We start from the raw sequence: 17534 nt of genomic DNA on the forward strand, positions 1-17534 counted from the left end.
TTACTATAAAAGCAGACTGATACTCTAGGCTGATCAGTGAACAGCTACTTCTGCTTAACTAGGAATATTAAGTTTGATCAACTAGCAAAGGCAGATTCACAACACAGCCCAGTGATGACCCCATAGGCAAAGACCAAATTAATCTGAGGCAGCAGAAAATAAATAAAGTTATACAATGGAAAGAAGCCTCTTACCATCACATTGTGGCTTTACAAGATCCAGCATCTGGCACAGACAGTCTTCAAAAGGTAGAGGTTCAATGGCCATGTTATCCAGTTTTTGACACTGTTCCTCATAGAAGTACTCCAGTTCATACATAGACAATGCGCCATCCCCATCAAGATCCATACAGCGAAACCAGTATTCAATGCTGAAATAAGTGAAAACACTAACTAACAAAGAGCATGAATGGCTCTTTGCAAACATTAAAAAAAAAACAACTTAAAGATTTGGACAGCTCACAGATCCCATTGCAAAGCTTTAAGCATACCTAGTAGGGATTTGCATTAAGTCAAGAATGGATACAGCAGACTACTGCATAAACACTTCTCTCACCAGGTGCTGACTCAGGTACAATACAGGGTAAGCTATATTGTGCATTTTAAAAGTACCAGTAAATTAAGTAGGGTAGGAGGACACAATTCCACCTCTGATATTTGGCCACAATTCCCAGTGAAGTCAATGGAAAGTGAAATCAAATTCTGGAGTCAAATTCTGGCTTCCTACAAGAGTTCACATTGAAGGACTACCTTATATTTCATCAGCACCTCATAGTTCTGCTCTGTCATAATGCAGCTCTTACTAAAGTCTTTGATAGCATATAGCAATGCAGAATTTGTTTCATTATTTGCGAACCTATCCCTACTCAGTATTAGGGTGGAAAAAAATAACCCCATAAAATAGCAGCACTACTTAGGGCAGGTCTACTCTATGGCAGGGATCAACACTCTGAGATCGATCCACTGGCAGTCAATTTAGCAGGTCTAGTAAAGACCCACTAAATCAACTGCAGATCGCTCTCCAGTCAATCCCTGTACTCTACCCCCGACAAGAAGAGTAAGGCAAGTCTTTTCAGATCATTACCCCTCGCAGTGTAGACTCGAGGTAACTCCACCTAAGGTATGTTGACTCCAGCTACATTATTCACATAACTGGAGTTGCATAGCATAGGTCGACTGATTGTGGTAATGTAGACATAGCCTCAGTTAATCATATTCATAGGCATTAAAAGAGTGCTTTGGGGAGGAATTAATGAACCGATACTGAAAAGAGAACTCTGATGTAAAGAAATTTCCTTAGCCAGCTTCCTTTTACAAACCTACTTTTTCCTATAGATTGGTGTTAGGTTAACAACTTCCTCCTTTCCAGTTTAGATTCACTTTGCTTGTGCAGTGACATGTCTCACACATTCGGCATTATAACCTCACTATAATGTCAGAAGGGAATGAACATGTTCAAGGAAGACCTTGTTTAAAAGTAAGAGCTTTGAAAATTACCAAGTCTAGTTAGAAAAAACAACTTTATACGAAGGATAGGTGGATTGTTTAAGCCTGATATATCTGAAAATGTTCCTCTAACACAAAACACCTTTTTTAAGTGAATCAGACTCGACAGCTGAAATGAGGCCAAAGAAAATCAAATGAAACATACAGATTAAAAAACACTAATTAGGAGCCTTCTATTAAATTCCAAAGCGATTTACATTTGGTCAGGTAGGCATGTTCTGCCAGTTTATAGCTAGTGGCAATGCCAGTAAAGCCAGTTTCTAGTTATGCTCAAGTGTCAGTTAATTCTTACCTAGTTGGAGTCTTTTTGTCCTCTTCAGATATCAAAAACCAGACAAAATCAGCATAGCTAAGTTTTCCTTCTTTCTGTGCTTTTCTGCCCCTTAAAGACCAATGCAGGTATTGACATAAATGGAAAATAAGAATGCGCAAGTATTTTAAGACATTGAAATACTGCAACAACTGGGACTAGACTTCACCACTGGAAAAGGGCCATTTTCATTTTGTTCATGTTAATTTTAAAATTTACTCAAAAGCTTACATCGTAGCTGAAGTTAGGGAATGCCGCTCTGGCTCAGGATCAGCAACACTCCTTGTGCTGCCCCAGCCTTAACACATCCCATATGAAAGAACAGGGGAAGTGGATGGCACAGAGTACAGTGAGGAGGAATTCTCAGTTGGCTCTTTAGATAAGCTGATTAGGCCTCAACAGGAGTACTGTGTCCAGGTCTGGGCACCACATTTCAGGAAAGATCTGGACCTTCAGTCCAGAGAAGAGCAAAAAAATTATTAAAGATCTAGAAAACATGACCTGTGAGGGAAGATTGAAAAAACTGGGTTTGTTTAGTTGAGAGAAGAGAAGGGGGGGAGGAGGAGATGACAGGATAACAGCTTTTCAAGTACATAAAGTTGTTACAAGGAGGAGGGAGAAAAAAATTTTCTGGTTAACCTCTGAGGATAGGACAAGAAGCAATGGGCTTAAATTACAGCAAGGGCAGTTTAGGTTGGACATCAGAAAAAACTTCCTAACTGTCAGGGTAAGCAAGCACTGGAATAAATTGTGAGGGAAGGTGGTTTTGGAATATCCATCGTCTAACCTGCTCTTAAAAATCTCCAAACACCTGTCAGGGATGGTCTAGACCAGTGGTTCCCAAACTTGTTCCGCCGCTTGTGCAGGGAAAGCCCCTGCCAGGCCGGGCTGGTTTACCTGCCACGTCTGCAGGTTCGGCTGATCGCGGCTCCCACTGGCTGTGGTTCGCTGCTCCAGGCCAATGGGGGCTGCGGAAAGCGGTGCGGGCTGAGGGATGTACGGGCCACGGCTTCCCGCAGCCCCCATTGGGCAAGAGCAGCAAACCGTGGCCAATGGGAGCCACGATTGGCCAAACCTGCGACATGGCAGGTAAACAAACCAGCCCGGCGCGGCAGGGGCTTTCCCTGCACAAGCGGCTGAACAAGTTTGGGAACCACTAGTCTAGACAATACTTAGCCATGTCATGAGTGCAGGTGACTGGATTAGAAGACCTCTTCACATCTCTTCCAGTCCTGTGATTATGGCTAATTAGGCAGCAAGTGGGGCTGACAATCTGGTTCACTATTATGGCTATATAAACATTTTAGAATTACATTTGAATTAAAAAAAACAAAAGTTGCACATCGTTTTGTAGCCTAATCCGAGAGTGCTTGGAAAGCAACAAAGAAAGAGTGACAGTTATATATTTTGGCAAAACAATTGTTGCTTTTCTTTTGTTGCTTTCCAAGCACTTATCTATATGGCTGTAAAGCTATTTAAAAAAATTAATCGCGATTAATCGCACTGTTAAACAATAAAATACCATTTATTTAAATATTTTTGTATTTTTTTCTACATCTTCAAATACATTGATTTCAATTACAACACAATACATAGTGTACAGTACTCACTTTTCTTACAAATATTTGCACTTCTAAAAAAACACACAAGAAATAGTATTTTTCAATTAACCTAATACAAGTACTGTATTGCAATCTGTCAAAAGTTCAACTTACAAATTTAGAATTATGTACAGAAACTAACTGCCTTCAAAAATAAAACCATGTAAAACTTTAGAGCCTGCAAGTCCATTCAGTCCTACTTCTTGTTCAGCCAATCACTAAGGCAAACATTTGTTTACATTTGCAGGAGATAATGCTGCCCACTTCTTGTTTACAATGTCACCTGAAAGTGAGAACAGGCACTCATGCTACTGTTATGGCCGGCACTGCAAGATATTTACGTGCCAGATGTGCTAAAGATTCATATACCCCTTCATGCTTCAACCACCATTCCAGAAGGCATGTGTCCATGCTGATAACAGCTCCTGCTTGATAACAACCCAAAGCAGTGAGGACCAATGCATGTTCATTTTCATCATCTGAGTCAGATGCCACCAGCAGAAAATTGATTTTCTTTTATGATGGTTTGGGTTCTGTAGTTTCCGCAGCAGAGTGTTGCTCTTTCACACCTCATCCCTCTCAGATTCTGGAAGGCACTTCAGATTCTTAAACCTTGGGTCGAGTGCTGTAGCTATCTTTAGAAATCTCACATTGGTACCTTCTTTCCGTTTTATGAAATCTGCAGTGAAAGTGTTCTTAAAATGAAGAACATGAGCTGGGTCATCATTCGAGACTGCTACAACATGAAATATATGGCACAATGAGGGTAACACAGAGAAGGGGACATACAATTCTCCCCCAAGGAGTTCAGGCACAAATTTAACTAACATTTTTTTAAACAAACATCTTCAACATGGAATCATGTTCTCTGGAATGGTGGCCGAAGTATGAAGGGGCATATAAATGTTTTGTAGCTGGCATTGCAAGTTATTTACATGCCAGATATGCTAAAGTGCTGTTCTTATTTACAATCTCACCAGAAAGTGAGAAGAGGGCAGCATTATCTCCTATAAATGTAAACAAACTTGTTTGTCTTAGCGATTGGCTGAACAAGAAGTAGGATTGAATGGACTTGGAGGCTCTGAAGTTTTACATTGTTTTGTTTGAGTGCAGTTATGTAACCAAAAAAAAAAAAATCTACATTTGTAAGTTGCACTTTCACGCAAAGTCTGTACTACAGTACTTGTATGAGGTGAACTGAAAAATATTATTTCTTTTGTCATTTTTACAGTGCAAATATTTGTAATAAAAATGCCCTTTGATTTCAATTACAACACAATACAATATATGAAAATGTAGTAAAACATCCAAAATATTTAATTTCAATTGATATTCTATTGTTTAACAGTGCGAATAAAACTGATTAATTTTTTAAATCAGTATTAATTTTTTTGAGTTAATCGTGTGAGTTAACTATGATTGATCAACAGCACACACACACACACACACCCCCAAAAAGAAAAGGAGTACTTGTAGCACCTTAGAGACTAACAAATTTATCTGAGCATAAGCTTTCGTGAGCTACAGCTCACTTCATCGGATGCATCTGGTGGAAAATACAGAAGGGAGGATTTATATACACACAGAGAACATGAAACAATGGGTTTTATCATACACACTAAGGAGATTGATCACTTAAGATGAGCCAACACCAGCAGTGGGGGGGGGAGGGAGGAGGAAAACCTTTCATGGTGACAAGCAAGGTACCTCGCTGTTATTAGAGCTGACTAAGAATTGTTCAACTAAACTGTTTTGTCAAAAAATGCCAATTCATCAAAACTGAATTTTTCACTCAAACTTACTGCATTTGACATACATTTTGTCATGAAGGTTTCAAGTATAGGTCTAAGAGAAAGGCTGCTCCAGAATAACCACAGGACTAGTGGCTAGGACACTCATATGGGTTGTAGGAGACCAAGATTCAAGTCCCTACTCTGCCTGATTCATGCAAGTGCCCTAACCACCAGGCCATAGAGTCAGTCTCTCTCGCTTTCCTGTTGGAGCTGTTTCACTTTATGTAAATCGGTGGTTTTCAACTTGTGGACCCCGTGGGGTCTCCAGACTATGTCTAAATTTCCAAAATGGCCTGCACTTCCATTCGCAATTTTGTAGGGGTCCACATCACTGGTGTAAATAGTTACATATTCACTAAGCCAGAGAGAGAGAGAGAGCGCATGAGAGAGGTAGAATCAGGCAGAGCAGGGACTTGAATCCTGGTCTTCCATATCCCAAGTGAGCATTGGGCTACTGGCTATTCTCAGGTGGTTCTCTTGCTGCCCCCCCCTTTTTTTTTTTAATTGACAGGTCCAGTTTTCATTCTGATGCAGAACATGTTAAAACCTCAGTTTTTCACAAATGGAATTCTTGTTTTCTAGCTCACCCTAGTCATCATAGCTATTCCATGAGACAGGAAATACAAATGACCATCAAAAAAATACTGAAGCTCCTATACAGTGTTGTCAAATGCACAAAGTACTCACTTAAATAATTTTTCCTCTAACTTTAGTTATATTAACCTTATGTGTTACTTATAACACTAGTAGAAAAGTTTCAGAGTAGCAGCCGTGTTAGTCTGTATCTGCAAAAAGAAAAGGAGTACTTCTGGCACCTTAGAGACTAAAATTTGAGCATAAGCTTTCGTGAGCTACAGCTCACTTCATCGGATGCATTCAGTGTGAGCTGTAGCTCACGAAAGCTTATGCTCAAATAAATTTGTTAGTCTCTAAGGTGCCACAAGTACTCCTTTTCTTTTTACTAGTAGAAAAAGCTTTCAAATGAAAATCTTAGTTTCCAACTGGAGTCCCTTTAAAGTTTTAAATTGCAAATGGAAAGATAAAATAGAGAAAGCCAGTGATTGCTTTTCACTTTCCTCCCAACCCAAATTAGATTTTACGAAGTAATGGTCAACACTGCTTTACCTTATTTACCAAAAATCAAAGACCTTTGCAGAGTACTTGTGCACCAGCAACACAAAAATTCCTGTTGAAACAGTGGATTTAAAAAGATGGAGTGACAGTGCTGAACCCTTGAAATTAGCTTTTGATTTTCAGTGGAACTCACCTGTTCTAGGAACTTCATTTTCAATTTTTCATAAACAAGTCTGACCATTGAATTGCATTACCTGTATTTAAATCAACATATAAAAAGTTACCTTGTTACTGCTCCTGAAAATATCCTCTCTATCATCCTGTTTGATATAGCTGTGAAAGAGAAAAAAAAATATCAGAAGACATTTAAAGGTCATATTTTTGCTTTATATTGGGTTTAAGCTGATTACTGATCTAATAGGTAGTATTTATTTAACAAGCATTGCCTTAACAAGTAAATCTTGCTTTCAAAGGTCTTTACGTTTTAGAAGCCCTATAATTCATCAGAGAGCCAACATGGAATTAGGAATTTTAATGTACAAAGATAATACTTAACTATCTCCGACACACAATTTTGAGATGCATGTTTTTAATTCTGTTACCAATTCTGGGGTTTTACTAAAGATGAAGCGTCTTTGGTTAAATGATTGACTTATTTGCGTAGTTTTATGGTGCTTTCTACCAGCATACTCTAAATGTAATTTCTCTACTAGAATACAAAAGATATTACTAAGAAATTAATAGGCTTTAAGAGCTGTATGTTTTACAAAAGATACTTCTACATTTCAAAATTTAATATTGGAAAAGAACCAGAATTGCATCTGATTAACCTAACCATAGAAGCCTTTCATTTCAAAGTAAAAAACCCCCACCAATGCTTCCGTAAAAGGCTAATTAGTCAAACCTTGTCCTGTAGTATATATTTGGTTTTGCTATCACCAAACATTTCATAGATAAGGCTAGAAGGACCACGGATCATTGAAGTCCAACCTCCTGTATAACAATGGCCATAGGATTTCCTTTAATTAATTCCTGTTTGAACATATTAAAAAAAATGATGTTCTAAGGCAGTGATTCTCAACCTGGGGGTACACAGAGGTCTTCCAGGGAATACATCAACTCATCTAGATATTTGCCTAGTTTTACAACAGGTTACATGAAAAGCACTAGTGAAGTCAGTACAAATTAAAATTTCACACAATGACTTGTTTCTACTGTTTTATACACTGTATGCTGAAATGCAAGTACAATATTTTTATTCCAATCGATTTTATAATGATATGGTAAACGTGAGAAAATTTTTTTTCAGTAATAGTGTGCTGAGACATTTTTGTATGTGTCTGATTTTGTAAACTACTTGCTTAAGTGAGGTGAAACTTGGGGTACACAAGACAAATCAGACTCCTGAAAGAGGTACAATAGAACAATGGTTCTCAACTTCTCCAGACTAAGGGACACCAGCAACCTATTCACTACTTATTCCCAGAACTGTGTAACACTCAGCTCATGTGCTTCGAGGGGAAAAAGGGCATGATACAGCTGAAAGCTGAGATCATAGAAGTTAGAGAGGGAAGAGACCTGTTAGGCTATCATGTCAATACCCTTTCCACTTCAGTATTTTTCCTTGCAACGTGTACGAATGCATGGTCTAGTCTAGTTTTAGACTGACAGCAATGAGGAGACGGCCACTCCCTGTGGGAGACGACTGTGTAGTTGAAGACATACCTTGCTTTACCACCTGCTTTTTAAGTGTAGGGCCAAAATTTTCAAAATGTGTGCCCAAAAGTTAGGTTGTGAAGTCCATATTTAGGCACCTAAGTAGCCTATTTTCAAGAGTGCTGAGTACCCAGTGTCTCTTTTGATTTCAACTGAACTTCATGGGAATGGCAGACATGCAGCAGTACTTAAGATCAATCCCTTCAAGATGCTTGTGCCCATATTTCCTACTGTTCACGTTTAACAGCTGTTACTTTTTCTTCTGGTTAAGAATGAGGAGGGAGTCATCTATAATATGTGATCAAACTTGCTTTTGCCTTTGCTGATCTATTGGTTCAAATGATCACGACCAGCAGAAAAACATAAAAAACGTGTTCTCCTCCCTGAATGAAATATTGACTAAAAAGTAGTTAGACTTGAGTAGAAGCAACCCTAGGGAAAAATATTTCCCTTCTGTAGGGCAATCAGAATGATGTCCCAGATCTATTTCACTATGGGGGAAGAGCAGGGCACATCAGATATTCTGTTTGTAAGTGAACTTTCCAATCATGAGAGGAATGATTCCTTAAGATGACAATAGACACACAGCCTTTGACAAAGTACTTCCAGAGCAGCTGCAAGATGTAAAGAGATGTTTAAATTAAACTCTTAGTCAAATGTGCAGGATTACAGAATCCAAAACCACTGCAGAATTTGTGAATGCAGAACAGCATGTAGGAGCTAGATATTCTTAAAACTGTATATGAAGTGCGGTACAGCTTTTCAGTTAACTTTTACTTATGGTCTTAAAGCTAAACTGGTTAAAAGTTGTTCCATGTGTCATACCATGATCATTATGCCGGGCTAAATCCTTTGGATCAATATAGAGGTCATGGTCTGTATCCAGCTCCCAAAATTTGCAATAGATGACATAGAAGTGCTCATAAGAGAAGTACTCTGTCAGCTGGTTAATATCAGCTTCTTCTTCCAATAATGCCACATTCTATTATCAGAAAAAAGAAAATCTCATTAAAGAACCTGCAAGATGCCTGTTGGTCACAGCAGCAACTGGGAGGATGAGTGAAAGTTCTCATATCATCAATGAGCATCACTAATCTCTAACAGTTTTTCAGTGGAATTATTTTATTTTCAAAGACCTTATGCACAATATAGCATGCTAAAAGAAGATTTTAATAAACCGAGTTGAAAGCTAAGGTGCTAGAGAAAGATGCATAGTAAGGACAGCCAGCTTTCTGCTAAGTGAGAGACAAATATAGCTCTGAAGAACATAATAATCTAAATTTAAACAAACAGTCCTGTATTAATAATTGCTCCCTTGAGAATCAATGCACTTTAGTCTTCATTGAACTGGGAAGAAGCAAGAATATCATCTTTACTTATGCCCTTTTAAGTATTTAACTTAATAAAGCTTTTAAATGTGCAGAAGTTATATTTACCTTGCAAAATTTTACATAAATACCTGCAAAAAGCTGCTTTTCCTGAGTTCATTACATGTGATTCTTCCAGACCAAGACCTATTTACTGTATAAAATATCCTTTGTATAACCTGCAAAAGAGACAGACAAGTTAGAAGTAGACTTAACTATCTGAACTAAATGTATTGTTCCAAGTCTTGGTTAAGTGTTTAAAAATACCTGTGTACAAATGCAAAGAAAAAAATATGAAATAAGGTTCTGCAGTCTACTGCTGTATTCACTTCCCATTGTTTATTACTATTGCTCAATCTGCAGTATTTGGTCATTATCTTCAGAGTCTTTATCTTCCTCCTCTCTCCATCTGGTGAGGCCTGGGTCCATGCTTCTTTTTTCCTCTACCTTGTCTTAGTGAGCTCATCCTCCCATTGTTTCAGAAACTATTTCCAACTCTCTCTCTACTCAATCTACAGATATCACTTAGACATCTTTCAGCTGTCCCAATATCTTCAATTCAGTGCCACAAAGCCACACTTATTTCCTCCTGATCCCTCTCCAGCTGTCTATCTCTACTGACAACTCCAGCACCCTTCTATTCTCCCAGCATTCTTTTCACATTCAGTCTTGACAAATTCTGCACCACCAAAATCCATCCTTTTACCTCACTATTCCCATTGCTAAAAAATGCTGGAAAAACCTTTAAAATGTCCATGCCCTGTCTTCTCTTGACTCAACTACTGTAACTTTATCCCCGATCAACTTTCGCACCTCTGTCCCATTTATTCAAGAACCCCATTGCTGATATCCCCTTCCCCTCTAATTGCTCCCACCAACTCATTTCATATATCCCTCTCTGGGTTTCTGCATTTTACTCTATCACATTCAAAACGTCCCCCACTACTTCCACAACAGCTTCCTTCCTCATGCTTGCCAAGCAGCTTTTCCCTTCCAAATTCAGCCTTCAGATCTAGTATATCCAAGATACTAGTTCTACCCGCAGCAAGGTTTCTATTGATGTAAATTTAGGTCTTAATTTTACAAATGTACGGGTTATCACTTATCTATTATGCCATACATGTATCTAGTGCTTTAAACATAAGACAATATTTCAGCTCTCTCTGGGATCTTAAAAATCTAAATTAGAAATCACAAAACTTGTTTATGTATTTACACTATAAATTTATGTTTGAAAAATGCATAACAGATATTTCCTGGTTTGAAGAGTTTACAATTTAGGCTAAGCAAGATAAAGACAGGATATGGAAGAATAGGTCAGGAAAAGAATGTGGTAAGAGAACTGCTTGAGAAAAGGTAAGAAGGAAAAGTTGGTTTGATACATGTACTTTATAGTATCATACACTTTTTACTTTTAGCTTAAGAATGGTCTTAGAAGCCTAGGGTAAGAAGGCTCAGTCCAAAGAATGTGAGATTTTTATTTCAGACATACTATTAAAAACATTACCTATCTGGGACTAGAAGTTCCAAGTTATAAATCCATCTATATTACTAAAATAAAGGGATGTCAAAAAACCCTATGCAACAGTCCATCATACATCAATATCAAAATGAAATTGGCTTTGAGTCATGAGTAGAGGGTATTAAGTGAGTTACTGATATTTTAATCATGACATTTTACATATACATATATAGTTAAAGCTTCAGCATACAGCAAGCTCTGCTGCTCTTACTTTGAATAAGAACAGCTGGTTTGATAAGCCTAGAAAGGGGAATGACCTATCTTACTTTCTGAAACTTAATTAGTTCAGTCTTAATTGTGTGTTTAGGGAAGTCCATTTTTGGTTTAAACTACAAAGCAATTTTTTCTAGCAAAGTTCTGCCTTAGCTTTGCAGTTTAATCCATCTGGACATCATTACCTCATCTAACTGTCTAAAACCCCCCCCAAAATTGAATGTTTGCTAGAGACAACTGGACAAGTCTTAAAATTTGGGTCTCTAAAACAAACCAGAGCAGAGAATGAGTAAATAGTTTGAGACTTGTTTTATTTACTATGCTCAAGATGTCAGTTGCTGCTGTACATTAGCTTTTTTTATTGTGGGAAGGAAAAATTGTGCAAAACACACACAACACTGTTGAAATTCTAGAGATGTGTTTAATTCCTATGGAAGTTGCCTATACAACCCTTGTGTCAGTACAAATACTGTTTCTACAGATTAGCTTTATATTAGCTATAACATGTGTACAAGACCTTACTCCTAGATTGAGAGCAATTGTTTTAAACCTCTGCCCAGCAGATGGGTCTGCCTCCCTCTGAGGTACTGCTCAGATGGCATCTCACCCAGAAGTGGAATTAGATTTCAATATTTAATAGTAAATTGGTGTGAGAACCCACTAAAAACTCTAACCTACAACTTTAATTTTGTGAAGACAACTTCCTCCAGACACAGCTTCCACCCAGAAGTCAGATCACTAAAGCTTCGAGAAGTTTCTTAAACAGCTTCCATTCAAAATATGCTTAAATACAATACTTAACAAAAGGGAAGATCAACAGATCTATTTGTTATCATTCAGATAATTACAGGGCTTAATTTCTTTAGAAACCTGTAGTGGTCAGCAGATGCTCTTTCTTCTAAAAAGGGATAACAGTGTAGACCGTTTTCTTGACATGTCTTTGATTTGATGTTCTGGTTCCTTTTTCAGAGAAAATGTTCATAGCAGTTTGGGCTTCTTCTCTAGCATCTTGATATGAGGATTTTTTAGGGGCAAAAGTAAGTAGTGGAAAATTCATTAGCTATCCCTACTGGCCAACTGTTAAGATGATTTTGTCAAATGTTATTTCAACCCAGGCCTCCCTAAGTAAATATGTTCCTCAGCTAAAGAAAGGACTGGGGAATGAGAGGATTTAGCTGCTGCAGCCCTCAGAAGGAACAGAAGTTTTTCTAAAATTCAGACAAACCACGCTCCAATACAGTTGCTGAAGAAAGACCACCACAGATGACATATTTCCTTCTTTCTCTCCTTGCTTCAGCCATATCTTTTGAGAAATAATTCATCTAGGAATTGCTATGGCCTCTCTGATGAGAGGCAAAAACTAGCATCAGCTCTTAGCATGAAAAACCCAGCAAAGCAGTTACAGTGTCATCAATTCTCATTAATTTATTGCGAGTCCCACAATTTTGCTACCTGTTGGAGCTCTTGTGATGACATGAAGGGCTCCTTGCCTCATGTGATGTGGGAGCAGGCGTCTGCACCAACTCCACACTGCTCCATCCTCCAAGCTCTTCTTGCTCCACACTCACCCTGGCAGTTCTTGTGGGGACCCGATTGTTTTGATCCACCACTCCCTGCTGCAGGCTTCTGGAGGTGACCTGCATCCCCATCTTTTTTTGGCAGGCTACCACTGGAGGTGGTTCTTTCATCATGCTAGACTGCATAAGCTGGCTCAGAAGTAGAAAGCTCAACTCCCAGAGCAGGCTATCCCTCTGAAGGTAACCCACGATGGACAAGGAACACCCATCCACTACAGCACTGAGAAGAGGCTTTTACTAGGGACCTGCCTTAAGCCCCCTACTCCTATACATTAGGTGTCAGCTGGAAAGGAATCTCTTCCTCTCGCACATCTCCCTCTGTCTTGTGAAGAGCAAAGCAGAGCCCTCATGCCCCCGCCCACTGCACCCCACTACTATGCAGATAAAACTGAGCCCTCTACCCACCATCCCCTGCTGCCCTTTGGGGCAGCACATTGTTTTCTTGAGGCATTTTGATATACCAGGTCTGCAATGGCTACACACTTCCTCTCTCAGCAGCTTGAAGCAGTACTGGCCCTTATTGCTCAGCCCCCAAAAGCACCTCCACTCTACTTTTCTGCAGAGCTTCTCCTGACCAGGAGTTAGAGGGTGGGGGTATTAAGATCTCGGCATATTCCCCTACATCCTCCAATCCTGACAGAGCTTCCTGCAGGAGAGAACAGGAGCAGCAGCAGGCACACAAGGTAGCAGGGGCACCAACTGACTTTTGGAAGGCATGGGGGAGGAAGAGGATGATAGTAGAAGCTAACTTTTGAGCGAGAAGTAAAGTTTCATGAAGCTCCAAGTATAACCCTTCCTTGTTGGTGAGAAAGGGTCTGTCACTCACATGATGTCCCCCCTCCATGTTCCCAAGTAGTGGCAGGGAATCATATTGGGGAGATGAGTGACTTTCACATTAATGAGAAATGTCACATGGAGCTGTGCAAACTTTGGCAGTTAAGGGAACCAGTGGCTGTCTTGGACTTGGAAGGCAAGAACTAGGGAATAAACCAACAAGCACCTGCTCCAAAATTGCATAAAGACAAGAGGAACTGCAAGAAGGGGACAAAGTCTGCTTACTTTTGATAAATATGCGAAGAGTTTGCACTACAGTGTTTCTAAAAAACACAATGCAAGTAGGCAGAGGGGTTCAAAAATCAGAATAGACTAAACCCCACAGCTTAAAGAATCTCTTGATTTTTAGGCCAATCATGATTTTTGGGATTGATCCACGATTTTTGAACTCTTGGGGCTGGCAATACTACTATTGGTCTATTGGCAATGTCTATTGGAGTGGGGTGGATGAACCTGAAGACCTTCAACTCTGGACTAGAGTGTGAAAGGTGCAGAAGCAAAGTTAATGTCTCAAAAGACATATTTCCAGATTAAATGTGTGCTACATCCAACTGTAGCTTATGTATACTGAATTAATGACTAATTTAATTCCCAGAGGATGCTTGTTAAACTCAGTCACTGATGCTTGCTGCGATTTTTTTTTTTAAAAAATTGAATGCCTTTGGGAGGGATCTCAGACTGAATGACCAAATGAGCATAGAGTCTGAAGCAACATAATCTCTAGAGTTTGTCAAATCCAGATCAGCAGTTGAGGGAAATTGATAGAACAGTTAACTGCTATTCATATAGCAGTTTGTGGACAGAAAGATGACTTTAGTCACAGAAGCTTAGTGTTGCAGATCTGGAACTTTTCATGTATATAAAATTCAATTAAAAGGAAAATCATTAAACGGGGAAGGTGCAAGTAGCTTTAAAAAAGGCTTAAATTCTATCATGATCTCTTTACAATTCCATAATATTGTGGAGAAAACTTATGCATTATCTACTTGATAAATCTGAACTTGAAATAATGCAGAAGTCATTTTAAACTTTTAGGCTTTTTTTCATTACGAAGTCCAAACCAGAATCAGTATTCTAACCTGCCATACACTGAAAACCACACCCAAATAAGCATTCAAGTAATTTGCTCTTCAGTAGAAATACATTAACATGTTCCACACAAAACATCTCCATTCAGTATTCCTCATTTCAACTGTTATTTAGTAAGCTCTTCTAACAAGCTGAAATACAGAGAAACCTTACAACTATTGATTGCAATGACAAATGCTCTTCCTCCCATTACCCTGTCTCCTGAAGATTTGAATATACTCAGTATCATGCACTAGAAGCCTGAAAAGTTGAGATCAATAGAATACTTGTCCTTGGAGTTAAGCCCATTGTGAAAAGGATGGTTTTACATATTTCAATTGACCTATTAATTAACAGTTAAATTGTATAAACAAAGTAATTTTTCTAAATAAAGCACTTACTGTGGTAATGTAACGAGAATGAAATTCAGATGCTTCTTTTAAAAATGATAGGCCAGGATGACTATTCACCACATCCTAGAAAGAGACGGGAGGAAATGAAGTGTCAACTGGTACCCTGGGTATCAACTCATTAATGCAGAATACTACCATCAATTCCTTGAAAGAGCCATTCCAAATTCGATTGCTAAGCAAAGTAACCATTATTAAGTATAATCATTTGTAGACTGTCTCATGTAAACATCCCATGGTGATGTACGTTTTCAAAATAATGTGGCTTTTAAAAGCCATTCAACATGAGCTTTCTTAATTGTAATAGGGAGATGTCAGAAACAATAGGCAGAAGTGTGCAAATTATATATTCCTTTCAGAAAAAAACAAACTTATTTTCCTGGTGTAGATGGGACTTGATACATGTAACTAGTAAGAAACAGCACTGCTGAAAAATTACAGATAGTTTTCCATTATAAATGAAGAAACTCTATAAACCACATGGAAGTACACTAAGTCCCAACAGGGAAGTTTGCTTCTGGTCAGTCATTAGCAAAGCACTAAGACCTGTGACAGTCCAAAAAGAGATTCAACTGCTATTTTTCTTCTTTCCCCTCCCCAATAACTTCCCAGAGGCCCAAGAAGCACATCCTTAACACTCCTATGTCAATCACGAGTTGTCATTCTTAAGGTTAAATAGGTTCTGACACATTAGTTAGTTGAAATCAAACATCAATTAAGAGCTACTGTAGTATGTGTAGGGTTTCTTCTTTTCAACTTCTTCCCTACATAAAAGTAGGCTATAAATATTTGTGGCTGTAAAATGACTTGTAACAAGTTAAACTCATCAATTGACCATACAAATTACGTGCACTAAATATCAGTCATCTTTTTATTCATTCTCTTTACTAGAGTTACTCTATCAGTTAGGAAATTAAAGTTGCGCAGGTACATCTAGTCTTTTGTTTAGCTTTGGAAGATACAAAGAGGTCATGATTAAATTCCTCATGATTAAAATTAAATTATATCGCTATATACTTGTAAAAACGGAATGAAGTCTTCTTGCACCAAGTAGTTGCATCCAGGGTTCATCAGAAGATGAACAAACTTTGCAGCATCATCGTGGCAGGTCTGTAGTATTCTGAAATGCAAGTATAAAATGAATTTGCATCATAAACCCTTTCTACTCCATTCAGAGAGGAAAAATGCTCATATTTGTGTTAGGAAGTTCTACAGCAGGATTTATGAAAAATCTGCAGTCTCAGCATTTAATCCCAACTCGTTGATGCAACATGTGAGCACCTAAAGAATTAGTTACCATAATATAAAGGCAGGCATGTGGTCACAGTTTCTTCTGCCTACTAGTGATTTTACACAGCTCTAAGCATTGCACTGGCCAATAATCCCATATTGCTTCCTTTCATACTAGACTTTAAGGCACAATTTACATTGTACTATCTTTACTGTACCTGCTCCAAGAAGCGGAGTAGTCAAATGAGGACAGTTTGAAATCAAGACCATAGTTCTCCTTCCTAGTCTCACTGATCCCAGAGAAAGTAGTACCTGCCCACAACTGTTGACATATTCCTGCAAATTAGGACCACACTTCTCAAAACCTTACACAGTTGGGGCCACTAGGAACTTGTCGTCATTAACCACACCACATTATATATCTTTACACAGCAAATATCAAGAACTTGATTTAAAAAAAAAAGCATACAGTTTAAGTTAAGTCCACTCTGTGTTGGACTATTAGAAAGGGGTTTTGTTTGTTTGCAGGCTGGATCACATCATAGCTTAATTACATTTAAATTAAGAAATACAGTATCTCGAAAAGCAACCTACTTACTTTCGCCACATCGCAACAAATTTATGAACTGAGACACATCCTGTTCGTTCTCCTCCAGCACAACAAAACAAGGGACCTTTCCAGTAAAGTGGGCATTCACAGGCCTGGAATTAAAGGTGTAGAACAATGCAGACAGTCAGTTTATTGATTACTTATCTGAGCATTACTCCCTCTCAAAACACTAGCGTAAAATGAAACCTTGCTAGTGTAGTTGTAAGGCTGCATTATGGGAGTGCAGGACAGAAACTTGTTTCGTTGCACACATTTTTACGGAACTACAGTGAAAATAAGGCAATTCTTGGAAGATGTGGTTTATTGACCAGTAACCTTTAATTTGACCAACAGCTTTAGTCTCTACTGTACTACACAACAAGGTAGATTTTCATGGTAAATAAAAGAAATTAAGGGGAAAAATCATTTCCATTTATTCTCCCCCCCCCCCCCACAGTTGGGAACCATTTTTCCACTTGTGCTTCTAAAGAAATGGGAGATTCACACATGAAGACAAGCATATATTTACTGTAAGCAATCAGAGTTAGCGTACGTGTGTCCCAGTATTACCCTTACTATGGAAAGATATACGGAGTGATCAATACAACTCCCTTGAAAACAAAATATTTATCATTTACATTCCTGCTTCAATATTATATGGAGAAAATATTAAATTCCTCCAACCCAATTTGCTATGCATGTTATACAGAAGCAAAACAAGTCAG

The 17534-nt window shown here is 38.4% G+C and overlaps 1 protein-coding gene across 9 annotated transcripts in view; it reads right to left on the reverse strand.

The window, feature by feature from the left end:
• PPP2R3B (protein phosphatase 2 regulatory subunit B''beta) overlaps positions 1 to 17534 on the reverse strand; it is an 82046-nt gene that overhangs the window by 12300 nt on the left and 52212 nt on the right. For all 9 annotated transcript variants that reach the window (XM_038387220.2, XM_043495832.1, XM_043495893.1 and 6 more), the window contains 8 exons: positions 16819 to 16922; positions 16008 to 16110; positions 14982 to 15056; positions 9459 to 9545; positions 8825 to 8981; positions 6568 to 6616; positions 1798 to 1887; positions 195 to 370 (listed from right to left, as the gene is read on the reverse strand). In XM_038387220.2, coding sequence (XP_038243148.1) covers positions 195 to 370; positions 1798 to 1887; positions 6568 to 6616; positions 8825 to 8981; positions 9459 to 9545; positions 14982 to 15056; positions 16008 to 16110; positions 16819 to 16922 — 841 coding nt within the window. The remainder of the gene's footprint in view (positions 1 to 194; positions 371 to 1797; positions 1888 to 6567; positions 6617 to 8824; positions 8982 to 9458; positions 9546 to 14981; positions 15057 to 16007; positions 16111 to 16818; positions 16923 to 17534) is intronic.

Source organism: Dermochelys coriacea, chromosome 1 (assembly GCF_009764565.3).
Source record: "Dermochelys coriacea isolate rDerCor1 chromosome 1, rDerCor1.pri.v4, whole genome shotgun sequence".
In the NCBI taxonomy this organism is placed as follows: domain Eukaryota; kingdom Metazoa; phylum Chordata; order Testudines; family Dermochelyidae; genus Dermochelys; species Dermochelys coriacea.